This window comes from Phyllostomus hastatus, unplaced genomic scaffold, assembly GCF_019186645.2.
Source record: "Phyllostomus hastatus isolate PE091 unplaced genomic scaffold, TTU_PhHast_1.1 phas_contig_159, whole genome shotgun sequence".
In the NCBI taxonomy this organism is placed as follows: domain Eukaryota; kingdom Metazoa; phylum Chordata; class Mammalia; order Chiroptera; family Phyllostomidae; genus Phyllostomus; species Phyllostomus hastatus.
Window position 1 is genome coordinate 28,799,691 of NW_025333640.1, and position 19,917 is coordinate 28,819,607.

General features: G+C 40.1%; 1 protein-coding gene across 8 annotated transcripts in view; it reads left to right on the forward strand.

Annotated features, from left to right (window-relative positions):
* Positions 1 to 19,917, forward strand: part of INPP4B (inositol polyphosphate-4-phosphatase type II B) — a 520,158-nt gene that overhangs the window by 395,575 nt on the left and 104,666 nt on the right. For all 8 annotated transcript variants that reach the window (XM_045830759.1, XM_045830758.1, XM_045830757.1 and 5 more), the window contains 3 exons: positions 1,164 to 1,294; positions 1,664 to 1,768; positions 10,764 to 10,872. In XM_045830759.1, the coding sequence (XP_045686715.1) occupies positions 1,164 to 1,294; positions 1,664 to 1,768; positions 10,764 to 10,872 (345 nt within the window). The remainder of the gene's footprint in view (positions 1 to 1,163; positions 1,295 to 1,663; positions 1,769 to 10,763; positions 10,873 to 19,917) is intronic.

Sequence of the window (19,917 nt, forward strand, 5' to 3'; positions counted from 1 at the left end):
CAACCCTATTGACACACGACAAAGGCAGCTGCAAACATCTGAAGCCAAGTCACAGTTTTGCACACCATCCGTTACTCTTACATTTAACAGGATGTTAAAGATTCTACATCTTCTGAATTTATTAGCTTGGTATTTAACATATTTCACAGCCAAAATAGCAAAGATGTTTCATTATTACTGGTTAAATTAGCCTCATGAAAATGTTGTTGGTAAAAGGTTACAGAAATGAATAAGAGATCTAACAAAGCAGCATATTAAAACCATTTATCACTATAATTTAAGAAGGCATTCTGATTATTTAAATTAACTTGGATAAAGGATAGAGAATTAGATAAAAGTTAATAATTAAAACCCAAATGGCGTGATTAGTTTTTCCTTTTGATAAAGAAGGGACAAAATATATGCAGTATTTACTTAAATTGACCCCTTGGGAGAAACTGAGGCCAATAAAATCATACCTGATCATACCATTTATGAGCTTTTAAAAAATTACATCTAGCCCAGGCCAGGTGGCTTAGTTGGTTGGAGCATCATCCTGTACCCCAAAAGGGTGTGGATTTGATCCCCGGTCAGGGTGCATATTGAGAGGCCACCAATCAGTATTTCTGTCTTACATGGATGTTCCTCTCTCTCTCTCTCTCTCTCTCTCTCTCTCTCTCATCCATTCTCTCTAAAATCAATAAAAACATATCATCTGTTGAGGATTTAAAAAATGACAATTCTATTGTATACAAACTAGATTACCTGAATAACTTGTGTTTCCTTCAGACATAGTTCGATGATCCTTCCCCCATTATTTTATTTTGGATTGTTGGAGCCTGGAACTTAGCCATTTTCCTGTTGAGATTCAGTGTTTGTTTTTTAGCAGAATGGCCTCTAGGTACATTAAAGAAAGCCTTTGCCATCTTTGTGAAATTTTTATCTGTGAATTTAACCTGTAGTTTTCTCTTTTACATACAGAATTTTTGATGTTCTTGTGGCCTAAACTATTTATATCTTTCTCTGGGTTAAAATGATTACTTCCCCCCTAAAAAGCACATAGAGCTTTTCCAAAAGGGACAGTGAATCAGTTTCTGATGTGTTTGAGAACCCTGATGAAGCAATTTGTGTCTATGGATTTAAGAGCAAAATACATGCTTTGTTCTCTTTTCCATTCTTAACAGAAACCAGGAACTGAAAGAACTCGGTGAACTTTCTCCACACTGGGACAACCTACGGAAAAATGTCCTTACTCACTGTGATCAAATGGTGAACATGTACCAAGACATTCTGACCGAGCTCAGCAAGGAAACAGGTGAGAAAGCAATAACTTTACGTTTTCCAGCTGAGTTACATTTCATGTATGAGGGTATGTTATGTGAAAACAATAATAAACATTGTTATGAACATAAAAAGGCCAAGATTTTTTTGAAAGCACTATTTATTTCTAACACTTCCATCTTGGTATGAAAAATAACAAAGAAAAAAAGCACTCATGGTATTATGATAGGCATAAGTAGGAGTTAAAAAATTAAATTCCTGAGAAGAAAAGCAAATTATACGACTACGTTTTTCTTTCGGAAGCTTTTGTAACAGTTTTCTATGTCGATTTTCCTTTTTAGCATGTGTGCATGCACACACTTATTATTTATTTACTAATAATATTGTACTTTTTTCCACCTAGGGTCCTCTTTCAAATCAAGCAGCAGCAAAGGAGAGAAAACATTGGAATTCGTTCCGGTAAATCTCCATCTGCAGAGAATGCATGTCCACAGCCCTCAGCTGAAAGGTAGCATACAGTGTTCTTTTCCAAATGGGCAAATCATGTGACTGTGTGTCTTTAAAATCTCAGCTATTGGCAGAATTTGCCATTTAAGCATTTATGTAAAGATGAAGATAAGACCACTGAAGCTGATAACAGCCCTGAATTCTACAAAAGGGGCTATTATATTTTTGTTGTTGTGTTTCTGAGCAATACGTTGCTTGTGCACCGTTTGAATTGAGTTACAGGTGAATATGCAAAATGAGTATTAGCTTCCTTAACTAGTACCAGAGATGGCGAATAGCTGGCAGTTGTGCTGTTGTCTGAATTAGAAAAGGAGAAAAAGGAAGAACAAGACTCGTTCACAGGGTTCCTGTCTTGAGAAACCAAAGCCCAGACCTGGACTCTCTTGCTGTCCCTCTGTCTCAGTGGGCCTCTCTCCGGAGTCACTGCCTTCCCCATGAGAAGGTGGTTTGTCAGATAGAAGCTCATGGAGTATCCTGATGTACTCAGCTGCAGGAAACATTTTCCAAGGAAAAATGTATAGGTTTTCATATACATATACCTGCATAGGGTTCAGAGTGAGCAATAAGGCATTGTATTCATTGCCATTCTACATGGTTCCTTGCCATGTCTCAATAATATATGTTTTATACTATTCTTCTCACCTCATGTTTTCTTTAACTTACTGCTATATCGATATTATGTATATTTAGGGTGACTGTGTGCCCCTATTTACCAGCAAAGTCCCGTATTATACCTGTTGTTCCAGCATCCTTGTTAATAACCTCCTTCCCTCCCGGAAGTCTCTCTGTGTGAGTGGTAAATGCTAGTACCCATCTTCCTAGGGAGCCAGGTTACTTCAGGGCATCAGATTCCCCATAATGAGTGCGTCAACACGTGTAAACAAACACACAGAGATCCATCTGGAGCTGCATTCTAGCACCCTATTTTGTAGCCATTCTCACAATGTATAGGTTAGAAGTTTTAAAACACTAAAATGAAATCTCTATTCTGCTTTAGACTCATCTGAAGTTTTATAATCAGAAGAATGAAACATTTTTCTAAACTTAGGAATACTGATTCTGTATGTACAACTGGTTTAATATGCCAGTTTATAGTCATAAGCAGCATTCTGATGTGTAATTTTATTTTCTTTGGTAACACTTACTAACTATCTGAAATTTTAACTTAGGTCCTTTTAACCAGGAATTATGTCAAATGAAATGACTGAAATAAAAATTAGATGGATTGGCCCAGGGGATTCATTGGAACTTTTGATTACTGAGGGTCTGTCAGTAGTTTGAACATAAAAACATGCAATGGTTTTTTTAAAAAATGTCATCCAAACCAGAGTATCAACAAGTAATAAAGGAGCAAAGGACTTAAAAACTGTCTGACCACCAACATAATTTTTTTCTAATGGCCAATAGGAAGAGCCTTTTATGATGTAGTAAAAGGCTTATATATTTTGGAGCGAAATGGAAGAGAATTGCAGCTTCACCAGGTTTTATACAGGACCTTAAGTCTGTTAGTTAACCTTTCTAATCTGCGTCGTCCTCTTCGTGACTCGGGCACCTAGCGTATGTGAGACACCCAGAATGAACAGTCAGAGGGGTCTGTGATATGCGTGGCTGCTGCTCCCACTGGAAGAAAATAGATCCACTGGTTTTATCATGGCTGTTAAAGTGATCAGTTAAGAGGCAATGAAATCTAAGGAAGTAGCCAGATGCAGAGGAAAGATTCAGAGAGGCAGAGGCATTTGGGAAAGATCGTCACACGCAAATCCTTAATTACTGATGGAAAGAAGAAATGGGAGGAGAGGGTGGCCTGGGGCGACAGCCGTGGATGGATGATGAAGTGTCATCAAACCAAATGGTTTGTCGGGGCCGAATCCACGGGAACTGATTCTTAAATATGCATTCAGATATTTGGTGGTGATCCTTAAAACGCTCCCACCAAAAAAGAGAAATGATTATCTTATCTAAGTGGCCTTTTCCATCATATTTATTTCTTGAAAATGACAGGACCTTTTACAGTATGCTTTTGCCCCCGCAAGAGACTGTCTGGAAAATAGACCAGCGTGAGCCAGGATGAGTACAATGCCTTTAGTTTCTATTTCTCCAACCTGGAAGGAAACTGGAAACTAAAAGAAAGAAATTTAGAAAGGCAAATGGAATTTCTTCTGGTTAGTCTGGTCTGGAATAGGTGCCAGTTTGCTGGGGCTGCCATAACACAGCCCCACCGACTGGGTGGCTTAAACGACAGGAATGGGTCATCTCACAGCCTCGAAGTCAGAAGTCAGAAATCAAGGCGTCTGCAGAGCCAGGCTCCCTCTGGAACCTGTAGGCCAATCTTTCTTGCCTCATCCTGGCTCCTTTTTTTTTTTCTTGTTTTCTTTCTTCCTTGTTTTTTTTTCTGGCAACCTTTGGTTTTCTTTGATTTTTTGATGCATCACACGGACCCTCCGTCTTCACATGGTGTTTCCCTGTGTGTCTTCACATCGTCTGTGTGTGTGTCTGTCTCTGTGTCCAAATTTCCCCTGAAAGGACACCAGTTACATTGGACTCTCACTCACCCTAACAGCTGCATTTTAACTTCATTCCATCTGTGAAGACCCTACTTCCAAATAAGGCCAGGTTCTAAGATATCTTTCTTTGGGGATGCAATTTAATCCATAACAGGATATACGAAGGAATTTTTTATTTGTGATTAAAAAATCAAGCAGCAGAAAAGAAAGCAATAACTAAGGTACAACTCACAAACTAGAGGGGTTTTGACATAGTAGTTTTCACAAAGACCGACTCCTCCCTTGGAAGACCTAAAGAGAAAACATGGGAAAAGATGAGATACACTAACAGCCAAGAATTAATGTGAAAGTGTTGAATTCTACTGCATAACATAATTATACTATATTATGTATATATCGTATCTGTGTAATATGTATAACATTAAATAATGTATGTCTTAAATTTTTGTTGTAGTTTTGTAGTAAGTTTAAAAGTTATTTGAAGTTGGAATTCACGTAAAGTAGGTGCTTTATAGACCAAATCATCACTATATGTTAGAACAGAAATTGAAAATGACGGAATTTCTAGGCCCTTACCACTTACTTCTTTGTCTTTCGCCAACTGAGTAACCCCCTTGAGCTTTGCTTTACTTATTTGCAAAATAAAACACTTTAAAGTTGTAGATGGTGGTCAATCAAGTTTTCTGCTTGCTCATATAATATGCATTTAGCAGATTTTGAATTGCAGTTCAATTTATTTAAGATCCACGGTTACTGATTTAAATGTTCAGCTGAATTACTGACAACATTTTATCAGGTAATGATGCAAGTAAGATTAGCCGAGCCCGGGTATTTCACTGGTGAGTTATTTGGAGATAGCCTACATTTATTTTCATTCTTACCGTTAGTCAACTGCATCTATTCACCTTTGATTAATATGCCTGCTCTATTTGGAGAGGCAGCTTTACAAACAATAGCAGGCAGATTTACCAAATACGAGACTAATGTCTAGCTCTTAGCACAAGTAACGGAGCAGAACTAATGTCGCCATGTCTCATACTGACAAATGAAATAGCCTCCATTTAACTTTGGGTGCCCCCAGACCCATGAAGTTACTTTTTCATCCGTATTCATTACTTAAATTAAATGCAACACATAGAATACCTGCTACAATAGAGATCTTATACAGCGGTGGCAACAAAAACAAACACAAAACCCTGACATTAAAAACAACATTTCTTTCTCCAATATACCTTGGTAAATTTTGTGTTCTTGGAAAAGCAGGTGTGAATAGTATAAAATATGGACTCTTGCGGTGTTGTTATATGTTTAAGTTATAGTGTGTAGTAAAGATATATAATAGCATGTTATAGTACATAGCAAAGAAATAAAAAAGAAAGAAAAGTAAAGGAAAAAAAGAAGTAAAAGAATGAACCTAGTGCACGATATCCTAAAGCTGTCGTTGGAATCGGGCACGACATCGCCAGAACTGTCAGTGTGACTATGGAAGAAGCAGCTGTCCCCCTGGCTCTCGGACTTCTAATCCCTGCACTGACGGGGACCACAAATGACGGGAGCTGTTTGGAGCTCCCAGACTTCCGCATTTCAAGGTCTGCATGTGTCACCTCATCAGTGAAGCATAATTACCTTTAGATGTGTTTCATGAGGATGCCACCTTTCTTGGGCTATTTTGAAACAGATTTCCCTTAAAGATCCCTGTGGCTTTGTGATTCATGTCAAAGGCATTTTGTGAGCCATTTTGGAGTCAGGGATTATGCTTAAATTGTTCTTTGAAATGAGATCAGCATGTCTACATTTTTTTATTAGCACTATTTTTATAGTTGTAGGAATTTTAAAGAGATCTTCTGGGAAAAATAGACTTATTATCTCATTTCTATTATTAAATGGCTTTTAAAAGGCTATGAGGCAGCCCTATTATTAAATTTCAAATCAACTTAGTATCTTTAGCTTGATGAGCTTCAACTTGAATTTTACTTCCCTATTATCATGCACACTATGCCATTTTCACAAAGGCAAGGACAATTTTCGAGGTATGAAATATCAAAGAAAGAAGACGTACAGGTTATATTTTATATGAAAGGAAAAAAGGACCTTTAACATTTTTTGCTAAAAAATTTCCTGTAAAATAACATGCCCACCTAAATTTTTAAAATTGTTTCTTAGTACCCAAAATCGGAAAGCTTTTATTATACACGGTTAAGGGCTATTCATATCACAAAGATACCTATTCATATCACAAAGATATCACATATACCTTTAGATACCTTAAAGAGCAGAATAAAGTGAAGAAACTTTGTAAATGAGACAAATATTACTAATCAGATTGTTATCATAGAATTTTGTTTTTTATTGATTATTTTTGATATATGCGCTCCCTCCTAAAGGAAATAATCTATGGGTGTTAGTTCTAACTAAATGTAAAAGAGCATGTCTGCTCCAGCCAAGAACAAACACAGTACTTTGACTGTATATCATTCTTCATTAACTCAGAAACCTGGGAATATGTCCCATGGTGCACAGAGACCTAGCTACTCTTTTCGTAATAATTAATAGCAAGTGAAATTCAGTGGTGAAGGGGGCAAAGTAGATAGCTGGTTCAGTACAGTGATATTGATAACTGGCAATTAGCAAATAACAATTGCAAAATATTAAAATTCCTGGAGTCTTGTGTTGAGTTGTGGGAGTACCTTATATATTTTGGAAAGGAACCATTTATCAGATTTATGGTTTGCAAATATTTTCTCCTATTTAGTATGTTGCTTTTTTACATCATTCTTTCCTTAGCAGCAGCTTTTTAGTTCGATGTAGTCCCAGTTACCTTTTTTTTTTCTGTTACTTGTGCTTTTAGTGTGACATCCATGAAATCATTGTTAAGACCAATATTCTGAAACCTTTTCCCTCTATTTTTTTTCCTAGGAGTTTTACAGTTTTAGGTCTTAGGTTGAAGGCTCTAATTTGTTTGGAGTTGATTTTTGTGCGCAAAGGGTCTCAGTTGAATTGTCTGCATGTAGGTAATCATAAGCTCTCCTTGTTCTTTTATTGAATATGTTTCATGGAGGGATTTATGGTTGTCTTATTCCCGTCGAAATCTGTATATTCCAGATTCCAATATTTCTTCTTCTGGATAGTGAGCTTAAACTTTTTATTCGTCAATGAAGAATAGTAATTCCCAGCCCTGGCTGGCGTAGCTCAGTGGATTGAGCGCGGGCTGCGAACCAACGTGTCGCAGGTTCGATTCCCAGTCAGGGCACATGCCTGGGTTGCAGGCCACGGCCCCCAGCAACCGCACATTGATGTTTCTCTCTCTCTCTCTTTCTCCCTCCCTTCCTTCTCTAAAAATAAATAAATAAATAAAATCTTTTTTTAAAAAAAGAATAGTAATTCCCTATATAATCTAAAGACAAATTAGACAAAATGAATTCAGCCTCAACTATTTATTTATTTATTCGCAATTACTGAGCACCTACAGTATGCATGACATTGGGACATTTGAATGTCCTTCTAATCTTTGACATATGTGAGGGGAATTGAAGCCTGTGTTTTGGGCAGGGTGACTGAACGCCCGGCCACACAGGAGAAGCCATCCACGCTGTGGATACAGGGAAGCCGAGACGGAAGAGGCAGTCGTGATCCGACAGGAAGTGAGGAAGGTTAGAAGTAGAGTCAAGGGAGTTCACAGTGATCAGAGAGAACACTGTTTGGGGAGCAGAGTTGTTGGAACTTATCAGCTAAAACGTTAAGGGGAAGAAAGTCATTTAAAATGGTCTTGGGACCTTGAGAAGTTTGATCTGCAAGGCTGAAGGGAATGTGGCATCTGGACTGGCCCCCGGAAACCAGGGCGGAAGGGTGGACTGGAAGAGTTAGAACAAGTTAACCCTAGCAGCTGGCTGACTTTCAGAGGTATGCATAAAGCAGTTAGCAACTGGATTGTCTGACGGTGAAGAGGTCACAGCTGGCCAGTAATGGAGATATGTTAGGTGTTAGTACAAATGCAGTGTTAAAATCTTAAAAGGGATGAGTTCATACATAGAAAACAGAATGGAAATAAGTCAAAACTTTGAATAGGAAAGAGCTTGTTCATAACGTTGCAAGTTTTTTAGTGTAGATGGAGTCAAGAAACACACACTCCTTCATTTAGATTTAAAAATAAACAAACAGCTCTGTATTGTGAGTGGAGTGTGTTTGAGCAGCTTGCTCCTCATCCTTTACCTGCCACTTCAGAGTTTCTTGGCTCCTTCCAAGGTCACCGGGATCCCGTGATTACTGGGGTGGATGAAGGAAGAGAAGGCTGCTGCTCCTGGGAATCAGTTTTGGAAATTGCAGAAACTCACGGATTCACCATGAAGCTAGTAAGACTTCAGTTCAGGGCCCTTCATGTGCCTGGGCCTCGTACAATACCTCCCAGTGGGCCCTAGCAGCATGTCTGTGGCCACATGTGTTTGAAAATTCTGCAAAAGTAAGAAGTGTGAACCTCCATCAATTAAGAATGCTCTCTCTTTCCACTCACATTCATTCCTCCCTTCTTGCTGGGAGGGGGCGGGGTGGAAAGGCAACAAACTCTTTTGGATCCAGTGAGTCTACAGTTTACTTTTTTTTAATCATCGAGTTAGACATGCATTTTGTTTGGGCTTCATGGGACATGGGTACGCAGTTTTTAGGTAGTTCTGCATACAGTTGGTATTGCTGGTCACCCGGGTTTAGCAGCAATGCAGCATGGTTCATTGCAGCGTCATGGTGACTTTCCCTTCTGCATTTAGTTTACATTAACATGGGAACTGAGTGTGTTTGGAAGAGTGATCTCAGTATCACTTTCTTTTTCAGATCGAAAGGTTGTGGCAAAATAAGCCCAAGTTCCAATATCACCTTTCTTTGCTTGATTGGTGGGATTGCTTCATACAGAAACAATAACCATAAGTAATACTGAATGCTTATCCCTTTTACTACTTTCAACTCCAGTTTCTAGCTGAGGCAACTGCGACTTGGCGAGGTTAAGTAATTGTCCCCATGCCACAGCACTTTCAGGTGGCAGAGCTGGGATCCTGAGCCAAGGACCAGGTGCCAGTCACTTAAACCACTGACTCTCCATCCTAGAGGCGGAGGTCTGAAGACCTTGAGTCTGGGGGCTCAGGGGCCTGAGACAAAGCAGGCAACTTCTCAAGGCCCTCGGGTCTCTGAGCAGATACACAAAGGTGGACTCAAATTCAGAGTTGTTAACTTTGGGGGGATCTCATGACCATCTGAGAAAGCCGTGACCCCTTTCCAGGAAGCAAAACAGCAGTACTTGTAAAATTTGTGTATATTCATGGACACCTGAAACCCATTTCTTAGGCCTAGGTTAAAATTCCCTGGACAAAGAAAGTCTTTAAATTTCACAGAAGTCTAATATTCTGTTATTTTGAGATAACCTGGCTTCTACTTCATTAAGGATGTTTTAAAAAGGCAAAAGATTACCACTCCAGTAATCTATTAAGTGACTGTTCAGTATTTGCCTTATTGTTGGATGGATTTGGTTTGTATTCTGTTTTTTGTGACCTTGCATTTTGAAGACTTTTTTAGTAAGAAAAATATTACAGGTGCATTTGATCAAACCACTATGGAAAAGTCATGGTGTTTACCTGAAGCAAATAAAATAATTTACATTTTCTCTGTAAATGAGATCTGAAAAACAGCCAATGTATCAATACCAAAATAAATTTGAGAAGGATCTACTATGAAACTAGGTTTCTCAATAAAATGCAGTTTAACAAGGGGCATTCACTCAGTCTTCCTTCTTATGGGAATACTTGTAAAAATGATGGTGTGTTTTGAAGCCCAGAACTTAATATGTATGAAACTTGATGGCTTTCAAGATCAAAGGATTGTGGTTCATTTTTAAATGTATGGATATTTTGTTAAAAAAAAGCAGTATCTTGCTGGAAAATAGATCAAGAGACATTTTGTGTATTCTTTCTGTGTCACTGAAGGAAATTGCAAAAGCATGCATTAATATTGAGTAAGATTTAGTAGACACAGGCAGGAACCACTCTATACAGATTTTTAAAAAATGCACTAGTGCTGTTCTGGCCTTGAACCAAAATGCTTCTTTTCTCTGTAGATTTCGTTTATAAGATTCATTATTGTTGAATTTCAATATGATTGGAAGTAAATGATGCAAAACTCAATAAAGTAAAATACACAAAAGGCCAATTAGCATGTTATCTCAGTAAGTACACAGAAGAATGAGAGAACATACTGTTCTACACAGTAGCACATAATTAAGATGTAGTCATAAATCAAGGAAATATTATAACTTGTTTAGGTGCACAGGTGGCTTTTAGAAAGATAGATTAGCTCCTCTTGCCCCCTTGAGATGCGAGTTCAGAGTTATTTCTGCAAAATTAAACAGAATAACGCCTCAAACTTCTGACAGTGTGTATGCTCCTGTGCAAACAGCGTGCAGGAGAGAAATGTTTGCGAAGTGTCCATCTATCTCCTTGTCCATTCCTGTTCCAGATGCTCTCTACGATGTTATCACCGTGGGAGCCCCAGCTGCCCACTTTCAGGGATTTAAGAATGGCGGTCTTCGGAAACTACTCCACAGATTCGAAACAGAAAGAAGAAAGTAAGTGACGACAAGACACATGAATGATGTTATTTTCCCTTTGGGGAAGTTTATACACTTTATGCTACATTTAGAATAAAGAAGCGTGGTCCGTCACAATGAATAGTGCTTGTATCTCAAACCATTTAGTAACTTAAAGATGCTGGGTTTTGTTTCCAAAACAAAAACACTGGAGCAGAAATTGAATTAGAATTAATGCCTGAATATGTGGCTTACTGAGTACTTAGTGCTCTGCTGGCAGGAAATTTTTGTGTGAACAAAGCTACTAAAAATAGATCGTGTCCTGGGATCGACTATTGCTCATTCAATGGGAGGGCGTTCAGGTAGGGAGGCAGCTGACAACACAGTCTAGTGTAACTACAGAGCCAGACACCGCAGGCAGAGCGCGAGTCCTGGTTCCCGACTCTCACCCCACGGGCGGTTTCCGACGTGGTCTGAGGCACGGCGCGTGCACTGCCCTGTCATTTACCTGTGCCGTCTGAAAAGAGAGACGTCAGTACAGAACCTTGTCAGTTACATAAGGAGATGAAAAGAGAAAAATATTCAGTTCCTTAGGGAAAAGGTGTGGTACAAGACCCAAAGCATTACTACTGTTGCTTATAATATACTTTGTCGATTTTTTGTGTCTTTGGCTACTTTAAAACATTGCGTCAGTGGTTTATTAAGTTTATCTTCTGACATCCTCTGGCTCTGACTGCACTTACGGAAACCGTACAGAGTGTGACCCTGATGTGAACGGTAACTCTTCTTTTCAAGTAGTCACTCTTCTCAGAATAACAACCTGAATTTTGAGAGGTCGGGGAAACAGGATCTGCCATCATAGTTGATTTAATGATAGTATTTGGAAAACGTACCTGAGTAGCAAAACCAGCACCTCCTTTTTTTCCAGTTTTATCACATTTACCACACAATACATTTATTATTAGGTATGCAGTGTTCAGATGTCTCCAGGTTCGGGTTTTTGTTTTTGGTGAGGGGGGTACATGGTTCAGTGAAATTGTATTACAGGTGTGGATGAGAGCGGCCGTCACAGAGAACTGTTCCGTCGCCACAGAGAAACTCCTGCAGGTCGTCCCTTCCGCTGCAGAAACGAGTCCTGTCACCTCATCCTTGTAACCGGGAGAGGAAGGCAGAATTCCACCCAGGGGCTCCGGGGTGGGGGGTAGGGGCAAGCCCCATGAATTAAGTAAGAGCTGGAAGTGAGTTCAGTTGCAGACCCCCTGGGGCAAAGGGTGCCATCTCGTCAGTCAAATAGGAATGGGGGCGGAATATAGGTTCCTGCCCGTGGTTCCTCCCGGGAATGGTGTTTCTCATTGCCCCCTGCCGTGCCATCCTTCCAGTGGAGGGGGAGCGACACTGCTGTTTTTGTGATAGTCACCCCCAGAATAGGCAGGCATGGTGAAAAGTGTCCTTTGTGTCAGGCCACCCTTTTACTTGACCTTTGTTTGTTCTTGGGTTCTATGTTGAGGTGGCATTGAGCTGCCTGGGGGACTTCTCTAATACCCTGGGGATATGTAGTGGACACAAAAATGAATAAATAACCCTATAGACTCACTCCCCTGTCATTCTCTGGCTCCTGAGGCTCCCAGCCAGTCCCTCCTCCTCTGCTCTTGGACTCTTCTGATAAATGACTTAGACGTTTTGACTAGAGTCTTTTTTGTGATTAGCAGGAGGAGTGAAATAGATTGTATTTACTCCATCTTGTCTGGAACTGGACATCTCTACCTTGAGAATAATTTATTTGTTTTTCTCAATCCAATTTTGAAGTGCATAACATAATTAGAGGACTGAAAACTATCCACAGGTCCGTTTGAACCTATAGAGCGTCAGTATATGAGCCATGGAAACTTCCATATTATCTCACTAAGTATCACTGCATGCCGCTGGCACCGACAAATGCTGAGTTGTGTCGTTAGACTCTGAATAATATATTTTGTTTTAAATATCTTCATGAATATCCGAATTCCTCAGTATTCTTCACTTCGCACTGGAATGTTCACATACATATGAACACACACAGCTGTTGCGTTGAATTTAAAATGAGAGAATTGCATCCAATGCTTGCAAACTTTGACTTGCTTTAGGTTGCTTGTGTGTTATATATCCTATTGCTTTATTGGTCAATACAGTGGAATTGTTTAAGAAGTGGAACAGATAGCCTGGTGTAGATCTGGAAGGTGCTCTCCCCAGCGCAGTGGTGGGGGATGGACACTCACCTGCTTGCGAGGCAGCGCACAGGTGAGCGTGGGAACGGCCTGCCACCCCGGTGAGAGCTGGCCCGGGAAAGGCGTTTGGCCTAAAGTGACTTCACGGCGTGCAAGCTAGTTTTCTGCAGGTTTTCTCAGCCACAGATATTGCATTTGCTAGTCAAGAGCAATTGTGGAGAGGAAGTAAATGTGACTATATAAAATGCCTAAGTTCAACTTACACATTTATGTGTGGTAGTGCAGAAAATTACATTAAGTGAAGAAAATTTTCTTTGCCTCTTTTTTTCTTTTGATACCCTCCCAAAAAGTCTTTTAGTCCAGTTTTTTAAGGGAACTGCCATAGCCATCATACTTCTTCACCTTCATGTATTTTTTCTCCGCTAAGCCAACGAAATATTGTCACCCGAGTACAGTGATTTATGTGCCGATCTCTCAGGGATCTTTTTTTTGATGAACACATTGACCACATAATGAACAGGATTTTAGCATGAAAAAGGCCTTACCTGCTCATGGTATTCCCATAATGTAATTCATATTTCATAAAAATGTATTTTAAAAGCTACAAGATAATTCATTAGGCAGACGGACTTTTTTAAAGCACAGATATCTGGGTACATTACTCCCCTTGCTCAGAAACCTCATGGAGGCCGCTCTCATCCACTGGGCCCTTGAAGGCCCCGTGAACTCACCCCACCAGCTTCCTGCCACCGTGACCCTTCTTCCTGTAGTTGCTTCTTAAATGCCTTAAAGCCATTTCCTTAATGGGCTTCACACTTCCGCCCCTCTTCCTTCTTCCTCACTCTGTTCTCTCCTACTAGAAGTGGTTCTGTTCTCGTCTCCACTCCATTTACATTTCTTTCTGTCAAAATTATATACACAGCCCCGTTCAAAATTCTACACATGATTGATCCTAATGTTTTACCCCTTCCATTATGCCTTCCTGATTTCTCAAGCTGATTTGACTCTGTGTCCCAATATTTTATTTTGATTTCCCTTATAGTCTTACTAGGTCACAATTATGGTGTGTTAAATTTGTCTTTACTGGATAATTTCATAACACTTTGTGCTGTTTTTGAGTAAAAGGTGACACTCCCTTGAATTGTGGGTCTTCCAGGATGTTCCACAGGGTACTTAGCATACATGCGTTCCATAGATCAAGTTCAACAGGCATTGGAATTCACCTGTGCATCAGGCATAGTCTTTGATTTAACGTGCCGAAAATTCCAGTGAGAAATAAGGTTTCACAAATAATCATAATACAACAGATCCATAGAGACAGCGAGGATTTTTCACTTGTGGCCGCACGATGGAATCACCTTTGGGGCTTTAAAAACATTTCCTGTGTGCCATGATGTCACCCGAGTCAGATTAGGCGCAAGTCCTAGGAATGGAGCCCAGGCATCAGTGTGTTGCGAGAGCTTCCCAGGTGCATCTCATGTGTAGCTAGGGTTACGATAGGTGTGAGTGAATAGTTCTGGGACAGGACAGATGAAGGGTGTGGAGAATAGAGAGGAGAATAGTGACACAGGTGAGGTGAACATGAGAAATGCATCCAACCTTAATTGGCATGTAACAGAAGCAAAGAAAATCTATGTAAGGGAATATTTGTTAAAATGTAGAAATGTATGACAACCCGCTCAATACAAATTTTTGTTTAATGAATCCCAAACTCATTGAACAGTTGCAAATGGAATGACAAAATGGGAGGAAAGCTATAAGAATTTTGATCTGTGAACATTTGGACCGAGTAATATCCAATCAAATAAAAGCGGGCATATTCTAGAGGTTTTCATGCTATAAAACATGAGGTTTTTCTAAGAGAACAAAACCATAATCACGCGTATATTTTTTAAAGACCAGGATGTTTGTAACCTCTGATTCACCCGTCACATCAAACATCTCCACATCCTGGAGGCAGTGATTTACCACTTGTTTTCCTGCTTTGATCATTTCTGATTTCAGCAGGAACTTCAGATTCAGCCAGAATTTTCACTCAGTAGGACCGTGACCTGAAGGCATAGTTCTTTCATTAAGATGAAAAGACATCTCATGAAAACCAAGAGCCTTTGTAAAAAAAAAAAAAAAAAACCAAAGCCAGTGAGGGATGTTGTTAACTCCTTTCTGAGAATATTCATTCCCTGTGATCTGCCCGTTCATCTGAAATGAATTCAGAGGGAAATCGCTGCCGAGGATCCTAATGGCACACAGGTCACGTGCCGACCTTGAATGTTGCTCGTCCCCACCCATCTGTCCCAGATGATCATAATCAACCTTTACCACCCCACAACTTCAAATGGAAAAAAGAAAGTAATCATCTGGAAAAGTCATAAGGAAAATGAACTAAAATGTTACCAATAGAAATATTGTAGGCTCTCCTTGAACCTACAAGAACTTGAGTCTATATTAGAATTTAGGGGAGTTTTCCGAAGGAAAGTGAAACAGTGATTCAAAGAGTTAAACAAAGCGGACTTTCCTTTTATGAGATCAATGGCTACTCCACCATATGGCAAAAACTCTGAGGAAGTTTCCTTACTACTGTAAGGAGAGCTAAAGTAGATATTTCCTCATTCTCTGTGATAAATAGGAGACTTTTTAGAAAAAAGGGAAAATACCGCACCAGGGAGCTCTCTGCAGCCTAAGGTGTAGCCAGCATCCAATAAACCAGAAATGAGAGAACTGGATGCAATATCTTTGAAATACATTCTTCTGATAGAATCACTAACCACTGCTTAATTTAGGGGAAATAAAACCAATGAACCTTTTTTGTGAGTGGCGTAGAGCCGAGGCCTCTCGGCAGAACTGTCGGAGAATTTTTGCAATAGCCCCCCTTCTATACCCCCTCCAGGAGCACGTGAGCAGACTAGGCAGCTGCTGCCAAAGAATTTTCTTGAAAACTCTTCTAGCCTGATCTCCTGTCAGAAATTTGGCAGAGTTGTTCAGTCTGCCACTGTGTCATCTATCTTTGAAGTAGATATAGTTCCATTATGCAATAAGGTATTTTTAATAAAAACTTTCTATTGATAATTTTCCAATTTTGCAAATATGTTTATTGGAAACTGTAAAAAAGCCAAAAGAAAGAGATTAAAACCACCTGTATTCTTCTTTCTCAACAATGCATTTACTGGCAACACATGGGTGCCCTCTTTTCTAGTTTGTTTTTCCACTTACAATGTTTTTTATTTTTTGTTATAAATTAAAAAATTCCAAATGGCTTAAAATGACTAATTCTTCAAAGTATACAGAGTTGCGCAAAAATAGGTTTACTGTTGTGTGTGTGGAAAATAATATAGTAATTAATACATAATAATGTGAAAATAAACTCTGTGTTTGGTGTACTCACAATTAGGAACCTACTTTTGCCCCACCCTGTATAAATCCAATGCCCTTCACTTAAAAATACGTGTTTACAATTTTTTGGAAGTCATTCCTAATGCACCAAAACTTGTGTACAAAAATATCAGTCTTTTAGGTGATAGCTAAAATTCATGTCCTATTCCTTTTCAAATACATTTTCTTTTTTTAAAAAAAGTACTTTATATTTTTTAAAAAAGTATGACACAGGCCCAATGGAAATAAGAATAAGCATGAATAAAATCCCAGCATTCCTTTCCCTTTTCTTTTGAACTGTACCTAGTAGCTGACAATGTGTCATTTTCAAGGAGATGGAAATTTAAACCTTTGTGTAGATTACAACTCGATTCCTTGGGGGTATACTCTTTTCTTTCTTTGAGTCAGTCCCTCCTCAGCCACTCTTAGCTCTCAATTCAGCTCGTATTTGAGCAAATAGGCAGCGAGGCCTGCCAATGCCGTGTACCAGGCTGGTATTCTCCAGGTGCACTTCCCTGCAGGCAGCCCCCTGTACACAACATCAGATCTTCCAGAATTAGTGGGTTTTATCTCATTCATCTGTAACCTGGAGTGTGGAGAGAATAGAATTTTTCAGTGAACTGGTCGTGTTCAGACTCGGGCATGCTGTGCCAGCTAAATGATGAGGCTCTCGAAGCACTGAACCGAGTGTGCTCCAGAGGAATGGAAGGATTTTTTGCTGAGTTGCATATGATCCTAAATGAATTTGTAATGCAGCTTGCTCCTTCCTTCTCATTTTAACTGTACAAGTAAAATGTGCTTGTCGCACACAAGTTCCAAGAAGAAAGAAGCATGTGATGTGAAGAGCCTACCTTTTCATGCTCTCTTCCCAGAATAAAGCAATTGGAGCAGCGTAATGCATTTGCCTATGCATTTTCTTCTAGGCATCCAACTATCTGAGTTTTCAGCATTTAAGAGGCAAGTTCACAAATTCAGTCATGGGGATGTAATGTTCTTGACTTTTCTATAACTCAAGTTTAGTTCTCCTGGCCCCCAATCTGGGGCAGGACAGAAACTTTCATCACAGATAATTAGTAGACTCTACTTTCTCTATGAATTAAATCCTGGCTTGAGCACCTACAGGCTTTGGGACCTTAGTCAAAGTCCCTCCACTCTCTGTACTTGTGTTTCCTCATTCACAGCGTGAAAAAAATACTCCTTCGCTTACAGGGTTGTTCTAAAAATTTGATGACTTCACATTCAGCAAGAAATGTATAACGCCTCCCAGCATATAATGAGGGCTTACTAATTTTAGCCATTCTATATGCAAAAGCCATAAACAGGTATATTTTCACTCAAAATGTCTTAAGCATGTCCCATTTCAATACATGTAGGTGTACTGCTTTCTAAAAGCTAAGTAGGTTTATATTGATTGCATGTAGAATAATTATCTAACCAATACAAACAATATTGCTGATCATTTACACCATTTCTAATTTTTGTTATAACCACTGGGCTTGTACGGTACATTCTTATTCTCAAAATTTCTCTCAAAAGTTACGAGGGTTTCTTTTATGTAAATTCTTACAGGTGGAATTGCTTGGTTGAGGTTGTTGACTTTTGGGGTGCTGCCATACTATCCTCCCTGCAAAACTTTGTATCTATGTGCATAAGACACACACTTGCCGCGTCTTCTGAGACGCGGGACTTTAGACGGCGTCTCTGCGCTGAGCCCTGGTGTGGCTCCTGAGGCCCAGACATCTATTTATAGCCGTCTAGCGGACAGCCTCCCACTAATGGTGTCACTTAAGCTCTTCCAAGTCAACGGAGGGAGTCATCACTCACCCCTTACCCTCAGGCTTCTCTTGAGGATTCCTTGTATCAATAAAAGTCACCAGCACGTTCAGCTTAGACACTAGCAATTCTTGATTACTTTTCTTCCCTTGCACTCCTCCCCCACCTCCCCCCAAAATCAGTTCTATCAGTTCTCCCTTCTTATTTCTCAGGAAGCCATTCATTTCAGCAATGAACTATGGCTTAGGATTAACCTAACTCAGAGAATCACCCATCTTTTCCGTGTCTCCCTGCAAATCTCACCAGGCTGGCTCTCGTCCAGTCCATTTTTGCTCACCTTGATTGGAGTAATAGTTCTAAAAGGCCAATACAACCTAGTGACTTCATGATTTCAAACTTTGCTTAGCCACCTGGCACCTGGAGTATAAAGTCTAAGGTGTGTAATATACGCAGGGGTGCCCCAGCCCTGCTTTTTCTCCAGCTTCCTCTCCTGTCACCCTGTGAACCTCACAAAACTTCCTCAGTTTCGGTTCTGCCCGCGAGCCGCCTCTGGCTCCTGGGCTAGACCACGTCTGCCTTCCAACTGCCTGCCTTCCTCTTTAGATTGTGCGTGCTGGCAGGGGAGGGCCATCCGTCTGGTGGACCCCAGTGTCCCCAGGAACGGCTCTGATAAGTGTTCGTTAAACAAATACAAGGGAGGGAATGAAAGAAGTGAAAAGATTGCCCGTCCTAGGGCTGTCTCCTCTCTGCCCGAAGAGATCGACGTGACTGGACTCTGTAGCGAGCACGGGGAATGGCTGTGGAATTAGAGAACGGAAACATAGAGGCATCTGTGGAAAGTGTCTCGTGGGGTTTAAGAACAGCCATTTGTCAAGTACTAGCGTATTAGTGTTCACCTGAGCCTCAGGAGGAAGGGAAAATATACCATTACGTGTCCTGAAAGGAGAAAGGTGGCGATTTTTATAAAAATAGCCAATCTAAATATGAGTAGGTACAATGGTTTGAGGAATTATTTTCTGTAAGTCAGGAGTTGCATTTCTCCTTCACCTAAAACTGGAAAAGATGTTAAACCATGACACGACCATGTCACCTCAACTAGTATGGCCTTAATCCAAGGAAGACGACTGGGATCAGTTCAAACACCGAGTGACCGCCAGACTACGTTTGCAGCTATTAGCTTAGATACTTAATATCCATCATCCCAGAGGCAGCAGAAGGCAAGAAAAAAGTCATCTACAAATAACTGTTCAGGAAATTTAAAAATACTGTATTTTTTTAGTGTAGATGCTGACTGTAGAGGATCTCATTCTTTGCAAGATTATAGTAAAGGTATTAAAGGTATTAAAGGTAGTAAAGGTATTATACTAACTTTGGGATCTATGTCATGGAAAAGTGATACGATTGTCCTGTGTAACATGAGAAAAAATGGTGCTGTTGCAAAATCTTTGTTAGATGGGAACGTGCCTGAATGATTGCCGTGTCCTCTTCCCTGTCGTGAGGCTTGTGTCAGCAAGGAGTGACTAGTGGCATTGAACCTGTGGAGGAGAAAGGTGGCTTGGCCTGCGGTGCTGTCAGCACAGATGGATCGAAAGAGATTGGCTGTGAGATGTTTAGGAGGGCTTGGCAATTGTTTGGGTCGTGTGTGCGTCTTGAGTGGGAGGTAAGATTCCAGAGGGACCAAGACCCCCAGCCAGGTTCTGTGCAGGGTGCCTGGGTGTGGCGGCGGTGCCGTTCACCG